At 41.6% G+C, this 15,473-nt stretch overlaps 3 protein-coding genes across 8 annotated transcripts in view; all 3 read left to right on the top strand.

The window, feature by feature from the left end:
• The window catches only part of esyt2a (extended synaptotagmin-like protein 2a), a 70,396-nt gene extending 66,822 nt beyond the window's left edge, over positions 1–3,574 (top strand). For 5 of the 6 annotated variants that reach the window (XM_085805384.1, XM_085805383.1, XM_085805382.1 and 2 more), the window contains one exon: positions 788–3,574. In XM_085805384.1, coding sequence (XP_085661510.1) covers positions 788–833 — 46 coding nt within the window. In that variant the 3' untranslated portion in view covers positions 834–3,574. The remainder of the gene's footprint in view (positions 1–787) is intronic. The other variant, XR_015038091.1, reaches the window with a different exon arrangement.
• Positions 3,575–5,983: 2,409 nt separating this feature from the next.
• Positions 5,984–8,083, top strand: LOC146969860 (tripartite motif-containing protein 16-like). The gene has a single exon (XM_085804073.1). The coding sequence runs from the start codon at positions 6,123–6,125 to the stop codon at positions 7,779–7,781; it is 1,659 nt and encodes a 552-aa protein (XP_085660199.1). The 5' UTR covers positions 5,984–6,122; the 3' UTR covers positions 7,782–8,083.
• A 2,242-nt stretch (positions 8,084–10,325) lies between these two features.
• Positions 10,326–12,494, top strand: LOC146969859 (tripartite motif-containing protein 16-like). Its single transcript, XM_085804563.1, has one exon. The coding sequence runs from the start codon at positions 10,842–10,844 to the stop codon at positions 12,492–12,494; it is 1,653 nt and encodes a 550-aa protein (XP_085660689.1). The 5' UTR covers positions 10,326–10,841.
• The last annotated feature ends 2,979 nt before the right edge of the window (positions 12,495–15,473 follow it).

Genomic DNA, 15,473 nt, shown 5'->3' with positions numbered 1-15,473 from the left:
AGTGGGGTTGTATGATCTACAAATAGCCCCTAAGTACTTTAATTGCAGTAGAAGACTCTCTGCACTCCTCCCATTAGCAACGCCAGCCCATAGCCCAGCCCAGAGATTTACAACATACATTGTTGTGAATGGACCCAAAGAAACGGCCTATTTTCACGGCCTAAAAGAGGTTTTACCTGAAAAAAAAAACCACAGTTCCATTGTTCACTATAATATATTTTTTTCCAGCCCTTCAAAGTGCAGGAAAAACACAGTTTTTATTTGGACCTAACCAACTGCTGATCGGCGGGCGCAAATCCTGGGCCGGAGAGATACGTGAGTTGGTTAGGTCCAAATAAAAACTGCGTTTTTCCTGCACTTTGAAGGACTGGAAAAAATTATATTATAGTGAACAATGGAACTGTGTATTTTTTTTTCGGGTAAAACCTCTTTTAGGCCACGAAAATAGGCCGTTTCTTTGGGTCCATTCACAACAATGTATGTTGTAAATCTCTGGGCAGGGCTATGGGCTGGCGTTGCTAACGGGAGGAGTGTAGAGAGTCTTCTACTGCAATTAAAGTACTTAGAGGCTATTTGTAGATCATACAACCCCACTTTAAAAAAATGCTACTATCCCTTTAATGTGATATTAAAGAGGAGAAACTGAAACAGTTGATGATACTTTAAGTTCAGGAGGAAATGAAACAGGATACAAATGCAGTAAATAATAAACAGTAAAAGGAGGAACATTGATAAAAGGATTAAACGTGTCAATAATTCATCCATCAACGTGGCTCTCCTCCTGCAGGTATGAGCTGAGTGACGACGGCCTGGCCAAGCCCCACCAGCTATAGAAGACCACCGCCTCCACCACCACCATCATCATTATCACCATTATCATGATGTCGCCATCTTCCTCTCATCATCACTTGTAACTGTTGAAAAAAAGGAAACAGAAAAGCAGCTTTTAACTTTCATTTAATCACATCAGTCGCAAGGCAAACCTCCCCTTTAACAAGTGAGTGAGTGTGATTGACTAAAGGGAGTAAACACAACTATATAGGACATTATATACAGCTATGGAAGAGTCCGTGTTTATAGATAAAATATTAATGTCTCTCTTGTTTCTATGTTGTTTGTTTTTTTTTATTTCTCGTGCTGTCGCTGCGTTTTCTTGCCTCCAGTTTCCGTCACAAACGACGATGAACAAGTTTGTAAATAATGTAAAGTGGCGCTGCACAAATGAGAGCGAGAGAGAGAGAGCGAGAGAGAGGGGTGTGGTCTATGACTTGGCCAAATGATTGTTTGTAATTTTATCTTTTTTTTTGTTTTTTTAATCAGAAATGTTTTGGCGCAGGCAAAGATGTCACCAAAGAGAAAAGACGAGTGTTTGTATGTGATTTGGTAACACGCTGAACTCTGGCTTTAATCCACGGTAATGATGTTTTTATGAGTCATGTGACAGGAAGTGGAAAGATACGGAGATTTGGTTCAATATGATGCGAGCACCAAGTTTCTTCAGCTTCACAATCTGTTCATATATTTGCTGTTACACTGACATGAGGCCAATGTATGTTTGTTCGTTTTTCAACTGAATTTTTGCACAATTTATTTGTTAGTTTGTTGGTTTTAAATCTGGTCGGGGATCATCTGCGCCCTTAGCTGTAATTTAATCCTGAAAGTTTAAATCCTCCCAAAGTTTTATCAGACAATTTCAGCTCAAATTAAAAAAAAAGTCTAAATGTTTTTCTACATTGAAAATGTAAAAGTTTAAGTCTTGACAAAATATATCTCAGTTTACCGAACAGAATGCTTTGATATCCTGGCTTTGATTTTTCACCACATCAGCTGCCTTCATCATGATCAGCTCAATAATTAACACGTTACTACTCATTTGCTTGATTTGCACCTCATTAAGTCCAAAAAGTAATCGTGGTCTTGTGTGTGCTGGACTGTTTGTTGGCGACATTAAAACTCCCAGAAGTCCCTGCACCCGGCCAACACACTAATTTAATCAACTTTGAATTAAACAAGCGAGATGTGACATGTTATTGAATGAGCTTCAGAGCTGCTGATTGGTCCATTTTTTATCTTAGCTTCAGACAGAAACCAGGCTAGCTGCTTTTCCCTAATTCTGTTCTTTATGCTAAGCTAAACTAACTACAATGACCATTAATCTACGTACTCAACATATTACTACTACTTGAAGCTGATTTCTACATGAAATTGAACTGTTTTTCAAATTAAATGATTCAATTATCAATATTTATTTCATTCATCTTAAGCCAACATGTGTAGACCTGTGTAAAATCTATTGCGCCCTCCAGTGGTAGAGTTATGTTCACACACAGTGGCTTCTCAGTATATTACTTTTACTTGGACCATGTTCCTGTATTAGAAACAAAACTTTGATTTTGAAAACTTCCTCTGTCAGGGAGGCAAAGAAAGAAATTAAAAAGAAGCTACGGTCAAGAAAACTCAACACTTCCTGTCTGATTTTCACATTAAAAGTCTTCCAGCTTTCTAGAAATGGAGCGCAGCAGCGTGGAGAGTGTGACGTGACTGAGTGCTGTAGAAATGTTGTTCTCCTGAATTCACTTCATGTAATTCCACCTCACACAGTCTGTGTGTTTGTGTGTATGTGACCAGTATTTCCTGCTTTTACATGATGATTGTCAGTTTGCACAAACACTGAGCTGAATGAACGCAGCACAAAGAGACTGTCAGTTTTCACCAGATTCCTACAAACTCACTGAAGAATTAGAAAGAAGCTTTACAACTCAATTTGGTGACATTTTCTCAACAAAGAACTGTTTTTATTGTTTAGTTTTTTTAATATATATATGATCGTTGTTCACATTTTGTTCATGGCTCAACTTTAGTCTTAATTCATCATGAAGTGTCATTTTCAACATGTTGGGTTTGTTGTGCTGTGAATCCAGCACTTAGACCAGTGTTGCCAATCACATTCACATTGTTGTTGCACATTTTATGAATCGTCGACTCTCCAGCACTCGCTCAGAAGAGATTTCTGTCAGTAACAAAGGCACAGATGAAACTGTTCACATTATCAAACACTAGATGAATGCATTAGTTTCCTGTGCGGCCAAAGAGCAGCGACTGTGTGTTGACACGGAGGGGGCCAGTGTGACCTTTAAAAACATAAAACATACAGACCTTTGCCTTGTTTGTTTCCACATCAAGCATCAAGGAAGTGTTTTACATTTCTGTCTGTAAACTGTGGTGTTATGCATTTAATGTATTTTAATTTGTATTCAGTGTTTTCCAGCTGTCGCGCTCTTTGTCTCTGTGTGCGTTTGATTTTGTAAGTAATTAAAAACCAATGTATGTGTGTGAGCTGTTGGATGTGACAGCGATGCCTCTGGGGTGGAGTGTGTCCTTGTAAGACGGTTTGTCTCCTCCGTCTTCTTCATTTATCTTGTGCCTTAAGATCCACACGGCCCACAGATATTTACATGTAGAAAACAAAGAACCAATGAAATGCTACAAGCCTTTCCTTTGTCTCACAGTGTCTCCTGAACCTCTTTTAAAATATGAATAAAGAGCTTTAGCTGGATACAGCCGCATGAAGCTGCTCAGCATTCTGGTCTTTTCTGATTCCTCTGGGGTTTCTTTTTACACTTATCACTGCAGAGCACTTGAAGCTGAATGAATTATCTCATTCTACTGTAACAGCAGCCTGTCTGCAGCTAAACATGTAATAAAGTTTATACAAATAACTGGAAATGAGATACCTCTGCTCTGTCCACAAACATCAGCCAGCTCCGGCTTATCAGTCAGTGTTGAAGGCAAGATCTTCTTATCCACTGAGGAAAAACCCCCAAGAAAACCTTTTAACAGGGAAAAAGTTAGAGAAACCTCAGGGTCAGCAACAGAGGAGGGATCCCTCACCCAGGACGGGAAGACGTGACAGATGTTGTATACACACAAGGAAAACAATTTACAACACGGAATATGGAAAAACATGGAAATGGTTAACAAGAGCTGATGAAGGCAGCTTCTGGTGAGTATAAGGCAGGCCTTCAATTTCTTCAGAGTAACGGAGCCAATCACAGACTTGGTTAAGACCTATTTCCAGAACCTGCAGTTCTTCTCCACATATGATTTTGTCACCATGTGGCCAAGTCTTGAAATTGGCATCATGGCTGGCTGCACAATATTTCCACTAGCATTCACCACATGGCGATGGAGGTGATAATTAGAGCTTCAAAATGAGTCGTGGGTGGAAAGTGGCTAAAGTCTGGAGTCCGGCTAACACCAATGGACGACATAATAACCCTCACCAAAACAACACCATGCACCAGACGGATGGGCCAAGATGAAGATTAAACCAGCCAAATCAAGAAGCATCTCCATCACAAGGTGTAAACTGTCAGATCAAAATTTTTTCATTCAAAACGAACCGATACCAACTATATCTGAAAAATCCATTAAAAGCCTGCGGAGATGTTATAATGCAAGCCTCAAAGATGGTGAAAAGGTTAAGCAACTAAAGCAGGACGTTGGAAGGGACCTTGAGAAAATAAATCACCCCTAATCCCCGAAAAACTAAAGCTCGGGTGCCTCCAGTGTGGTCTGTGTCCTTGTCTACTGTGGCCACTGACAGTCGTCGATATCCCCATCACAGCAGTTCAGAAAATGGAGAGAGGCTAAATCAGCACACTGAGATTATGGGCCATGTCCAACAAGGAAGAGGAGGGCTGGGCCTTTCTCAGGACAGACCTTTGTGGAAAAAGGCAACCCCATCAGAATGGTGAAAGCTGGTGGTTCTTGCAAGTCTGGGGCCAGGAAGAAGCCACGAGATGGGCAAAGGCATTCTCACAAGCCCGCCAAGGCCACTGGATGAAATGGGAAAGTGTGGAAAAAAGCAAAGATCAGCTGGAAAGATTTGCGGGTAATCAGAGCAACATACAACGTCCTTCCCTCACCCACAAACCTCCACCAGTGGCTAGGCAAAGATCCTGCATGCTGCACACTAACCCCTTACCCACTGCTCAACTCAACGCAAGGTGAGCACTAAAATCCCTGGCCGCATATATTGAGGTAAAAAGAGCAGCCACCAATTTCTCACCCTCTAGAATATCCCCAACATCATCCTTTGTTCGAGACGGAGAGCAAAGACAACGAAACACTCCATTACTGACCAGGAATGGACAGCTGGAAGGAACACGTCACTGGGAAATGCAAATCACAATAGTCACCTCCACCTTCAGACCAGACCTGGTAATTTGGTCCAACACACTGCACACCGTCTAGTTAACAGTACCATGAGAGGATCCCACGGATGAATCTCACAGGAGGAAGAGGCTGCGGCACACTGAGCTAAAGTGGGATGCAAAACAGCGAGGCTGGAGGACAAAAGTCATCCCAATAGAGGTTGGTTGCCCAGGCTTCGTTGCAACATCGACCATTGAGCTCCTAAAAGCCTGGGGATCTGCATCCAAGCCCACAGCATTAATGAGACATCCGGCACTGCGGAGCACTGCAGTCAGTGGCTGTGGCTGCAGAGGAAAGACCCCAGCTGGGCCCCCAAAGAATTAGTGACAAACACCCAGGTCTGATCAGCCTGCCTTCCTTTAGCAGAGGGTGTATTGTGATTAAAAGGCCGAAACACCAGATGACACTGAGCTACACAAATTATGATGTGTCCTTGAATTATGCTAGAGGTTGGCTTTACACCAACACTGTCCAGAAGACCCTTAAAGTACATGGGATAAACACCATCTTGTCCTATGTCTAAGCTTACTTTACTGTTTAATGTCAATAATATCACCGAAACTCTTTGACCTGGCTCATAATTCTTACTGCGTTTTGTAAAGGACAGTAAACAGTTAACATGCAGTCACAAACTGATAATCATGTTAACGACTGAAAGACACCTCCCTCTCTTCCTGCTTCAACTCTCATCAAGCTCCACCCTGTCAACATATTTCCTGGTTCCCTCCCTTCACAGATCTGTAAGTATGAGGACGGGTGGAGACAACATGTAGTGAACTGTAGGAGACGATGAGTCTGACTCACTGCAGCAGCTGAAGCAGCAGAGATCAGTTTTCCTTCAGAGTCGTTGACTGTTTCTGTTCAGAGGAAGTCAAACTGTTGGATAGAGACTCTCGGAAGGTGAAATGGCGCAGAAAGGAGTTCATCTGGATCAAGAGAAATTCTGCTGTTCCATCTGTCTGGATCTACTGAAGGATCCAGCGACTATTCCCTGTGGACACAGCTACTGCTTCAACTGTATTAAAACCCACTGGGATGGAGAGGATGGAAAGAAAATCTACAGCTGTCCTCAGTGTAGGAAGAACTTCACACCAAGACCTGACCTGGTGAAAAACATCATGTTAGCAGATTTAGTGGAGGAGCTGAAGAAGACTGGACTCCAAGCTGCTCCTGCTGATCACTGCTATGCTGGACCTGAAGATGTGGCCTGTGATGTCTGCACTGGGAGAAAACTCAAAGCTGTCAAGTCCTGTTTGACGTGTTCAGCCTCATACTGTGAAAAACATCTGCAGCCTCATTATGAAGCATTAAAGAAACACAAGCTGGTGGAGCCCTCCAAGAAGCTCCAGGAGAACATCTGCTCTCGTCATGATGAGGTGATGAAGATGTTTGGCTGCACTGATCAGCAGTGTATCTGTTATCTCTGCTCTGTGGATGAACATAAAGGCCACAACACAGTCTCAGCTGCAGCAGAAAGGACTGAGAGGCAGAGAGAGCTGGAGCTGAGTCGACAACAAATCCAGCAGAGAATCCAGGACACAGAGAAAGATGTGAAGGTGCTTCAACAGGAGGTGGAGGCCATCAATGGCTCTGCTGATAAAGCAGTGGAGGACAGTGAGAAGATCTTCACTCAGCTGATCCGTCTCATGGAGAAAAGAAGCTCTGAGCTGAAGCAGCAGATCAGATCCCAGCAGGAAACTCAAGTGAGTGGAGTCAAAGAGCTTCAGAAGAAGCTGGAGCAGGAGATCACTGAGCTGAAGAGGAAAGACGCTGAGCTGAAGCTGCTGTCACACACAGAGGATCACACCCAGTTTCTACACAACTACCCCTCACTGTCAGCACTCAGTCCATCTACACACTTATCCAGCATCAATATCCGTCCTCTCAGACACTTTGAGGATGTGACAGCAGCTGTGTCAGAGCTCAGAGATAAACTACAGGACCTTCTGAGAGACACATGGACAAACATCTCACTGACAGAGACTCAAGTGGATGTTTTACTGTCACCACCAGAGCCCAGGACCAGAGCTGACTTCTTAAGATATTCACAGAAAATCACACTGGATCCAAACACAGCAAACACACGTCTGTTATTATCTGAGGGAAACAGAAAAGTAACAAGAGGTAAAGATCAGTCTTATTCTCGTCACCCAGACAGATTTACTTCATATTCTCAGGTCCTGAGTAGAGAGAGTCTGACTGGACGTTGTTACTGGGAGGTGGAGTGGAGAGGAGGAAGAGTTTATGTAGCAGTCGCATACAAGAATATCAGCAGAGCAGGGGGAGAAAGTTGGTTTGGATTCAATAACAAGTCTTGGATGTTACGTTGTGACAACGACAGTTATGAATTTTGGTTCAACAACTTCCAGACTCCAGTCTCAGGTCCTCAGTCCTCCAGAGTAGGAGTGTACCTGGATCACAGAGCAGGTATTCTGTCCTTCTACAGCGTCTCTGAAACCATGACTCTCCTCCACAGAGTCCAGACCACATTCACTCAGCCTCTACACGCTGGAGTTTGGGCTGGTGATGATGGAGACACAGCAGAGTTGTGTAAACTCAAATAGACAAAGATCATTGAAGGTGCAGTTGGTTAAAATCTGTATTTTAGTTCATCACTTTCTTTAGTCTCCATGTTTGTTGCTAAAAGCTCATTGCTGTTGTGTCTCTGCACTGCACAGAGATCACCTGTCAATCAAACATTGTGGGCGGGACTTTGACCTCTTGTCATTTCTTGTTGTGTTGATGTTTGAGTTTGTTGAGGTGGAGCTGGAGCCGTGGAGGAGATCACTGCTCATGATGATGTTTCTTTACCTAAACTCACATTTCTCCACATGAAAATAGAAACTTCTCTGAGCTCTAAATGTTTGTTGGATATTTGTGTTTGTCAGATCAAACATTGTTGTTCAAATCCACTCACTAATCAGGTATTTGACCTTTAATCAAAGTGTAAATATCATGATAATAATCAATGAAGAGATGATTGATCCATGTGTTCATGACATCACTGAACAAGAGTCATTGAACAGACTTCACTGATCAATGTGTGAACAAACTGAAGCTTCACATCATCAATAAAACTGTTTTAACCAAAGAATCAATCCAGTCTTTTCTTGTGTCTTTGTTCCAGGATCTGATTCAAAGCTGATGGAGAAATGTGAAACTAATGTGAGAGCTTAGATCTGGAAATATGAGATCAATCATCTTGTTTTAAAAGTTATTGATACGTTTCCATCTTTGGATTCAGGGTATTTTTATCCAATTGATTATGAATGGGTCTTTAATGTCTCAGTCAGTCAGGAAATACCAAAACTGAGTTATTTATAAATGAATAAAAACTACATCAGAGAGACACCAGTCTGTTTTACTTCTGCTTTACACTTAATAAATGGTTTTTAACACCACAGCTTAGCTACAAACACACAGGGGCATTTAAAGTATTTATTTATGTGTTTATCAGAATATGAGTCTGATCTTTGATTAACTCATCGTCCTCTTGATTAAACTCTGTCAGAGCTTCAGCCACACCTCAAGGCTTTGGTTAAAAATCAATTCTTCACTGATACTGTAGGAGCCATTTTAGCCTTTATTTTGTTGTTCTTTATGTGGCGGTTTTATTGTGATAACCTCCGTTGACACCGGAAGTGGCGTCACGCACTTCCGGGTCGCGGGGGTGATTTAAACCCAGGGCAATCAGTGCCAGGTGTTGCTGGTCCAAGGCACACAGTTTTTGACCGTGTTTGATGTGTCGCTTTTGTGTCCTGACTGCCACTACGAACGAGGTATTTGTCATAATAAATGTTGTTTTTACTAGTGTAACCACGTTTTGGGCACTCATTGCTTTACCGCACACGCACGCGTCCGAACACCGAAGACCAGCCACCGTGCCCATCTTATTGGTACAAGAAGGGCACTACAGATACTTTGAGTGTAATTAATGTCATATGTTATTATTAAAAGTCCACTTGTCATACATGACTTTACCATTTGTTATCAGTTTGTACACTTACAACGCCCTTATATCTTATTCCAACATTGTAGTTAATAATAAAACACTGATGTTGCTTATAAATGGCGGTAAAAATCATGTGATATCAATGAAAATGTTCTGAACTGAAACTAAAGCTCAAACAAAATCTCCCAGAATTATAATTGCCACAACAAACCTATAACATTCACTGTGATGCTGTATCATTCATCCAGCTACATTACTCAGAATTCCACACACGACAACCAGAATGAAAATCAATCAATCAAATCAATCAGATGTTTGTTAATGTTTAAAACACTACACTGCAGGTTGGATGGTTGACAATGGAGATCAGAGAGTAGAAAACATTTAATTTTGTATTTTTTTCCTTTTACAGATTTATTTGTAATTTTTTTTGTTCATGAAACATTTATGTACCCGAGGGATTTACTTTGAGCAGCCTACTCTGTCATATGAAGTATCCAATCATGTTGATAAGTTTTGTGCAATGGTATGGAACTGTTTGTATTGTTTGTTAAGTGGATGTATGTGTTTTTATTGGGTGGCAAAGCAGTTTCCCCTTGGGGATCAATAAAGTTTTCTAATCTAATCTAATTTGACCACAACGTGCAGCAGGTCATCAAACTATGCATGGAAATCTCAGTTTGACCCGTAAATATATTTTAACAGAAACATTTTACTTCCAGTGTCTGATTGGATTTCCCATCAGAGTGGAAACAGAGAAAAATTACTTTACATCTCCATCATCCTCGAACTACTAGTGAAAACTGCAGAAACCGATTATTGATTGATTGGTGTGGGGGAAATCTTGATCATTTAATATGAACTAGTTACATGTGATGCATCTGTGAACAAATCAACACCTCTGCTGTGCTGTAGGTGGCGCCACATCACAGGGAGTTCAATGCTGATGATGGGATTCAGTTCCCACCAAGTCCACATCAGACCAGATCATAAATGCACTTCATGGTTCACACTCACAAAACGTGTCCCAGGATCCAGACCATCAAAACAAAGCAGGATGTATTTTTTACAGCACTGGAAGTAAAATTATGTTTTTGTTTGTTTGTTCATTTGCACCTTAAGCACCTTTAAGTGCTTCATACCTGCTGTGTCAGAGCTCAGTCATTCCACTATAACAGCAGCCTGTCTGCAGCTAAACATGCAATAAAGTTTATACAAATAACTGGACATCAGATAAGACACACTCTCCTCCCTCTGCTTTGTTTTTCTTTTACTTTGCTGTAGGCTACATGTTGTATAATGTCAATAATATCACTGAAACTCTTTGACCTGGCTCATAATTCCTACTGTATGTTGTAAAGGACAGTAAACAGTTAACACTCTCTGTCTCTCACAAACTGATCCTCATATTGTAACGACTGAAAGACACCTCCGTCTCTTCCTGCTTCAACTCTCATCAAGCTCCACCCTGTCAACATATTTCCTGGTTCCCTCCCTTCACAGATCTATAAGTATGAGGACGGGTGGAGACAACATGTAGTGAACTGTACGAGGTGATGAGTTTGACTCACTGTAGCAGCTGAAGCAGCAGAGATCAGTTTTTCTTCAGTGACAGAGACTGTTTCTGTTCAGAGAAAGTGAAACTGTTGGACAGAGACTCTCGGGCAGTGAAATGGCGCAGCAAGGAAATCAGCTGGATCAAGAGAAATTCTGCTGTTCCATCTGTCTGGATCTACTGAAGGATCCAGTGACTATTCCCTGTGGACACAGCTACTGCTTCAGCTGTATTAAAACCCACTGGGATGGAGAGGATGGGAGGAAAATCTACAGCTGTCCTCAGTGTCGGAAGAACTTCACACCAAGACCTGAGCTGGTGAAAAGCACCATGTTAGCAGATTTAGTGGAGGAGCTGAAGAAGACTGAACTCCAAGCTGCTGCTGCTGATCACTGCTATGCTGGACCTGAAGATGTGGCCTGTGATGTCTGCACTGGGAGAAAACTCAAAGCTGTCAAGTCCTGTCTGCAATGTCTGGTCTCTTATTGTGACAAACATCTGCAGCCTCATTATGATGTGTTTCAGTTCAAGAAACACAAGCTGGTGGAGCCCTCCAAGAAGCTCCAGGAGAACATCTGCCCTCATCATGATGAGGTGTTGAGGGTTTTCTGTCGCACTGATAAGAAGTGTATTTGTCTTGTCTGCCTTCTGGATGAACATAAAGGCCACGACACAGTCTCAGCTGCAGCAGAAAGGACTGAGAGGCAGAGAGAGCTGGAGCTGAGTCGACAAAAAATCCAGCAGAGAATCCAGGACACAGAGAAAGATGTGAAGGTGCTTCAACAGGAGGTGGAGGCCATCAATGGCTCTGCTGATAAAGCAGTGGAGGACAGTGAGAAGATCTTCACTCAGCTGATCCGTCTCATGGAGAAAAGAAGCTCTGAGCTGAAGCAGCAGATCAGATCCCAGCAGGAAACTCAAGTGAGTGGAGTCAAAGAGCTTCAGAAGAAGCTGGAGCAGGAGATCACTGAGCTGAAGAGGAAAGATGCTGAGCTGAAGCTGCTGTCACACACAGAGGATCACACCCAGTTTCTACACAACTACCCCTCACTGTCGGCACTCAGTCCATCTACACACTCATCCAGCATCAATATCCGTCCTCTCAGACACTTTGAGGATGTGACAGCAGCTGTGTCAGAGCTCAGAGATAAACTACAGGACCTTCTGAGAGACACATGGACAAACATCTCACTGACACCAACTGAAGTGGATGTTTTACTGTCACCACCAGAGCCCAGGACCAGAGCTGACTTCTTAAGATATTCACAGGAAATCACACTGGATCCAAACACAGCAAACACACATCTGTTATTATCTGATGGAAACAGGAAAGTAACACAAGGTGAAGCTCAGTCTTATTCTAGTCACCCAGACAGATTCACTACATGTCCTCAGGTCCTGAGTAGAGAGAGTCTGACTGGACGTTGTTACTGGGAGGTGGAGAGGAGAGGAGAAAGAGTTTTTGTAGCAGTCGCATACAAGAATATCAGCAGAAAAAGTTGGTTTGGAGAAAGTGACCAATCTTGGTCGTTAGTTTGTTCCAACAACAGATTCACATTTTGGTTCAACAACACCCAGACTCCAGTCTCAGGTCCTCAGTCCTCCAGAGTAGGAGTGTACCTGGATCACAGAGCAGGTATTCTGTCCTTCTACAGCGTCTCTGAAACCATGACTCTCCTCCACAGAGTCCAGACCACATTCACTCAGCCTCTACATGCTGGAGTTTATGTTGAACGTCGAGCCACAGCAGAGTATTGTAAACTCAAATAGACAAAGATCATTGAAGGTGCAGTTGGTTAAAATCTTAAAGCAGAAGTAAGTGATATATTTGTGTTAATATAAGTCTTAAATAGTTATATCTTCCGACAGCAATCACTTACATAGAGTGTTTGGACCGAAACACGGGTCTGTCAGTCCCTCTGCTCTGCTCTGAGTCGAGGAGAAAACATTTATCGTATCCTACAGTTTTTATCCAATGAGGAGAGAGAACGGCATGCAGGGCTGTGTGTGCAGCCAAGGGACGCCGTGAATGTGGTGACGTAGGGACGAGGACTGTTATGGTGCGTTCAAGGAAACTCGTAACTCGTGTTTTTCCGACCTGTGAAGTCATACCAGTTCGATCTGGTACGAGTTCACGGGTCGGAAGTTAGGAGTGGCCGTTATAGTGACTTTCACAGGTAAAACAGGTCGGAAAAACACGAGTGGGTTGCCTGAAACGCTACAAGTCGTAAGGTGTGACTTGAAGCTGTAATTTACGGTTTCAAAAGCTGGCCTGGAACGCAGCATTAGCCAAAACGACCGGATCGCTTACTTCTGCTTTAATTTTAGTTCATCACTTTCTTTAGTCTCCATGTTTGTTGCTAAAAGCTCATTGCTGTTGTGTCTCTGCACTGCACAGAGATCACCTGTCAATCAAACATTGTGGGCGGGACTTTGACCTCTTGTCATTTCTTGTTGTGTTGATGTTTGTGTGTTGTTTATCTTCCATTGCATGGGCTTTTATTTTCATTGTGTAATGAAAAAACCTAGAATCACATTTACATTGATGTGTTTGTCAAACCAAACATTGTTGTCCATATCCACTCACTAATAAGGTCTTTGAGCTTTAATCCGAGTGTAAATATCATGATAATAATCAATGAAGAGATGATTACATGTGTTAAACCAAAGAATCAATTATACGTTTTCTTGTGTCTTTTTTCCAGGATCTGATTCAAAGCTGATGTAGAAATGTGAAACTAATGAGAGAGCTTAGATCTGGAAATAATGAGATCAATCATCTTGTTTTAAAAGTTATTGATTAGTTCCTATCTCTAGAAATCAGAACGTCTTATATCACTGAGGTTTATTCTCACTGAGGAAACAAAGATATCTCACATTTACACTGATGTGTAAATAACAATCACTTTCTTTACTCTCCATGTTTGTTGCTAAAAGCTCATTGCTGTTGTGTCTCTGCACTGCACAGAGATCACCTGTCAATCAAACATTATGGGCGGGACTTTGACCTCTTGTCATTTCTTGTTGTGTTGATGTTTGAGTTTGTCTTTTTGTCAGGAGGTAGAAATGTGAAACTAATCAGAGACATTTTCCTCCAGAGACACCACTATATATCAGTGATCGTTCAATGATTGTGAGAAAATGCATTAATGACCAAAAACACTGTATTAGAATATTATTGAATATATTGCTTATGCCATATTGCTTATGCCTCTTGTCAGGCCATCATTGTAAATATTGTTCTTAACTGATTTCGCCTGGTTAAATAAAGGTTAAAAAAAAAAAATTTGAATTTCTCCTCTGATCTCAGAGTTGGCAGACCATTTTCCAGCCAGCCCTGTCCCGTTTTTTGTTTTGTTTTGTTTATTGACTGGCTGTGTTATTAAAGTTTCAGTCTCACAAAATCAGGACAGAAAGGAATTTGAGTATAGTTGTTTGTAATAATCATGGATCGATTTGTTCAGAAGTAGTGTCTGTGAATGTTATTTTCTTCATCTTCGTCATGTACTTAATCGTCAGTATTGAATGTTGATCATATTACTGTAAAACAGTCTGCCTTGACCCCATATTAACAACATAGTGTGTTTCATCAGTGACTTGTGGTGCGTGGCAGACAACTGACCTGATGGTTAGGTTAATCTAAAATTTGATATTACAATTATGTGGATTGTGTTGTTATAGTAATAGTTATAGTAATATTTTTTATATTATGTCAATACTCACGGCTCCATGCAGTTCAAAGGGACAGGTGAAGGGAATGGGTGAAGGCCGTCAACTGGATGCAGCAGCAGCAGCAGCAGCAGCAGCTCCGTCTCCTCTACCTGAAGTAGATAACTCAGTTAAATACCAAGTCCACATAGAGATTATCAGTCTACGTCACTGTAGCCCCGATGATGTTCGACTGCGCATGTCACCTGCAGCAAGAGCCACGATCATGTATTGTTGTGTTGTTGGTTGCACTAACCGTTTTGATAAAAAATAACAAAACATGCAAATTTTGTAGAACAACGTCAACTCGCACCCCTTTCAAGGCAAACAAGAAAGGAAAATAGTACATCGGAGATTTATTACGAGCAATATAATGTATTAGACACATTAGTCTGAATGGTGATGAAGCTAGATATGCCCGCTGGAACAGCTGTATAATTGCAGCAAATGAGTTGTGCAATGTTTATTACAATAACAACAGTGACTGAAGACAAGGTTACAAATGGAAAGCTAGTGATTAAGATTAATTAATGTGATATTATTTTAAATTACATACCCAGCAGCCATGCAAATGCAGTTCTTTGTCAGGATGCAGTTGTTCTCCTTGTTCACAATGACCCAGACTTCATACATGTCCGTCCTCTTCCCTTATCTCTGACTCAATTCTCAGAGCCACCAAGCTTTGTAATCGTGTAAGAGTCCTGAACATGATTGTCTGTTTCATAGCTGTATGGACGGATGCACATTGTTGTTTTTAACCGATAACCGATTCTTGTTAAAACGTTAACTGATAGGATTAAAATGCTCCGAGTGTCTGTGACTAGGCTTGTGCCGATCGGTAACCGATCGGTAACCCGATCCTCCATCTTGAGAGGATGATAGACCATGTTTATTTTCTCCCCTTTAGTTTTTTTTTTTTGTTCGTTATAAAACACACACCTGTATCACTAGGTAACTAGAAAAAACATTTCCAAGAATGGAAATGGTGTGAATGCTGAAAGCAATGCTGAATGAGCTGAAGAAAATTGTTGAAACAATGCT

The sequence above is a fragment of the Trachurus japonicus genome, chromosome 17 (assembly GCF_045865225.1).
Source record: "Trachurus japonicus isolate A0001 chromosome 17, Traja_1.0".
Taxonomy (NCBI): domain Eukaryota; kingdom Metazoa; phylum Chordata; class Actinopteri; order Carangiformes; family Carangidae; genus Trachurus; species Trachurus japonicus.
Note: the sequence above shows the minus strand (reverse complement) of the source record. Positions and strands in the feature narration are given on the sequence as shown.

What these genes read in the sequence shown, in the direction of transcription:
- LOC146969860 (XM_085804073.1), top strand. Translation starts at nt 6,123, where the DNA reads ATGGCGCAGAAAGGAGTTCATCTGGATCAAGAGAAATTCTGCTGTTCC.
- LOC146969859 (XM_085804563.1), top strand. Translation starts at nt 10,842, where the DNA reads ATGGCGCAGCAAGGAAATCAGCTGGATCAAGAGAAATTCTGCTGTTCC.